General features: G+C 51.2%; 1 protein-coding gene across 1 annotated transcript; it reads right to left on the bottom strand.

The window, feature by feature from the left end:
- Window positions 1-1,142: 1,142 nt before the first annotated feature.
- On the bottom strand, window positions 1,143-1,582 carry LOC138387417 (large ribosomal subunit protein eL31). The gene has a single exon (XM_069474457.1). The coding sequence runs from the start codon at window positions 1,559-1,561 to the stop codon at window positions 1,184-1,186; it is 378 nt and encodes a 125-aa protein (XP_069330558.1). The 5' UTR covers window positions 1,562-1,582; the 3' UTR covers window positions 1,143-1,183.
- Between the last annotated feature and the right edge of the window lie 371 nt (window positions 1,583-1,953).

Here is a 1,953-nt window from a genome sequence, read left to right as displayed (position 1 = left end):
CTCCCTCTGCCACCTCTTCCCGGAAGCCTCCCAGGATCCGCTGGTAGTGGCAACTGCAGAATTTCTATAGGAGGGTTTAAGGACAGCAGTGTATTTGGACGAGGAACATGGTTCTGGGAGACTCGTCTAAAAGCTGTGTTTGCACAGGTTGTTCACTGTTTTTGCTTAGATTGTGTGTTGATTTGGGCTCGCTCTGTGGGGCTGATGGCGATCTTGGGGAACTCAAGCACCTCCCAGCTGCATTAGAATGAAGCTCTGCTACTTCTGTGTGTGTTCAGCACATGGCTTGTCCCTGCCTGTGGCTGGGCTGGCGTTTGTGCCCTGTGTGCCCCTGGTGGTGTTCCCTGTCTGCCCTCAGCCCTCCATTCCGGGCTCCGCTCCTTCCAGCCATGAGGCACAACTAGCACATAAGCACATAAGCCCCTACCAGCACCCAGCACATCAGAGCTCATGCACCCAACTCCCCCAGCTCATCTCACAGGTGGAAAAACTGAGCCATAAAGGTTAAGGAGCTTGCCTCAGCCGCATACTAGGTTCTCAAATACCTCTGGAGCCAGGACGAGGGGTGTGCTACAGGACCAGAAGTCAATAACAGTTGGACCAATAAATCAAGCAGTACATAGTGAAATAAAACAAACTCCAGAATCCAAGGACCTAATCGAAACCCCTGCTTGCCTGCTACAAACACCAAATACTGATTGCCAGACCCTCCAGCCAACGGACAACTATCATCTCATGGGTGGTTTTCAAACTCTACCAGCATCTGGCACTGAGGGCTTAAGCCAACCCAGATTGCTGGGCTCCACCTCCAGAGCTTCTGAGCCTGAGTCTGCAGAGGGGCTCAAGCATTTGCATTTCTAACGAGTTCCCAGGTGGTGAGGATACTGCTGGATCAGGGACCATGCTTTGAGAGCCACTGATCAGTGCTTTATCTTCTCCACCCTGAAGACCACCAGGTGGCCCAGGTGGCTGCCATAGTGGGACTCAGGATTTCATTTGGAAACCAGGAATGTGCTGCCCCCCAGCCCCACGTCCCCATTACCTGTGGAAGCCAGGTCAGGCCAGGCTTCCTTTCACCCCAGATCCCGGCCCTTACTGCATTATATGGAAATGGACCTTTTTTTTTTTTTTTTTTTTTTTTTTTGGTTTTTTACCTTTATTTGATTTATTTGACAATCAGTGGTTAGTTCTCATCCACGTTGACTGTCTGTAGATTTTTGAAAGTGGTAACAGGTACGTAGGTAACCAAAGTATAGAGCTTGTTTGGTGAATCTTCATCCTCATTACGTTTTCTGGACAACCGCACACGAATCCGGTATGGGACATTCCTTATTCCTTTGGCCCAGACAGCTTTGTTGAGCCTGGTATCAATGCGCACATCTGGAGTTCCCATCTCCTTCATGGCAAATTTCCGGATCTCTTTGAGTGCCCGAGGGGCACGCTTCTTGAAGCCCACTCCATGGATGCGCTTGTGAATGTTGATGGTGTATTCTCGGGTCACCACTTCGTTGATGGCAGAACGGCCCTTCTTCTTCTCGCCACCCTTCTTTGCGGGAGCCATCCTGCCGGGCCCAAGTCGGAAAGGGGAAATGGACCATTTGTCATCTCTCTCCCCTGTGTCTCCCTGTGGCCTAGGGGTTCCTCCCAGGTGGGAACTACCTTGTTCATCTTGGGATTCCCAGTGCCTGGAACAGGGCCTGAGACCAAGGACTTGTTGGACATTCGCTAGATGAGATTTGAGGTCACTGAGGCTGGTAGAAAGGAGGGGATGTGCCCAAGCTCACACAGGTGGTCAGCAAGGGACCGGGGACAGGACACTTTTCCCCTTCTCTCAGTCCAAGCGCCAAGTGCCCCCAGGTATGGCCTGTTTTCCGTCATTTCTTCCCTTTCAGACATGCTGAGGTTTCCTATCCAAGTCTTTTGCCTTACACTTTTCTCAGGATGGCAAAAGTC

Source organism: Eulemur rufifrons, chromosome 7 (genome assembly GCF_041146395.1).
Source record: "Eulemur rufifrons isolate Redbay chromosome 7, OSU_ERuf_1, whole genome shotgun sequence".
NCBI classification, from domain to species: domain Eukaryota; kingdom Metazoa; phylum Chordata; class Mammalia; order Primates; family Lemuridae; genus Eulemur; species Eulemur rufifrons.
Note: the sequence above shows the minus strand (reverse complement) of the source record. Positions and strands in the feature narration are given on the sequence as shown.

Excerpts from the sequence above, each read along its gene's own strand:
- LOC138387417 (XM_069474457.1), bottom strand. The coding sequence starts at position 1,561 with ATGGCTCCCGCAAAGAAGGGTGGCGAGAAGAAGAAGGGCCGTTCTGCC.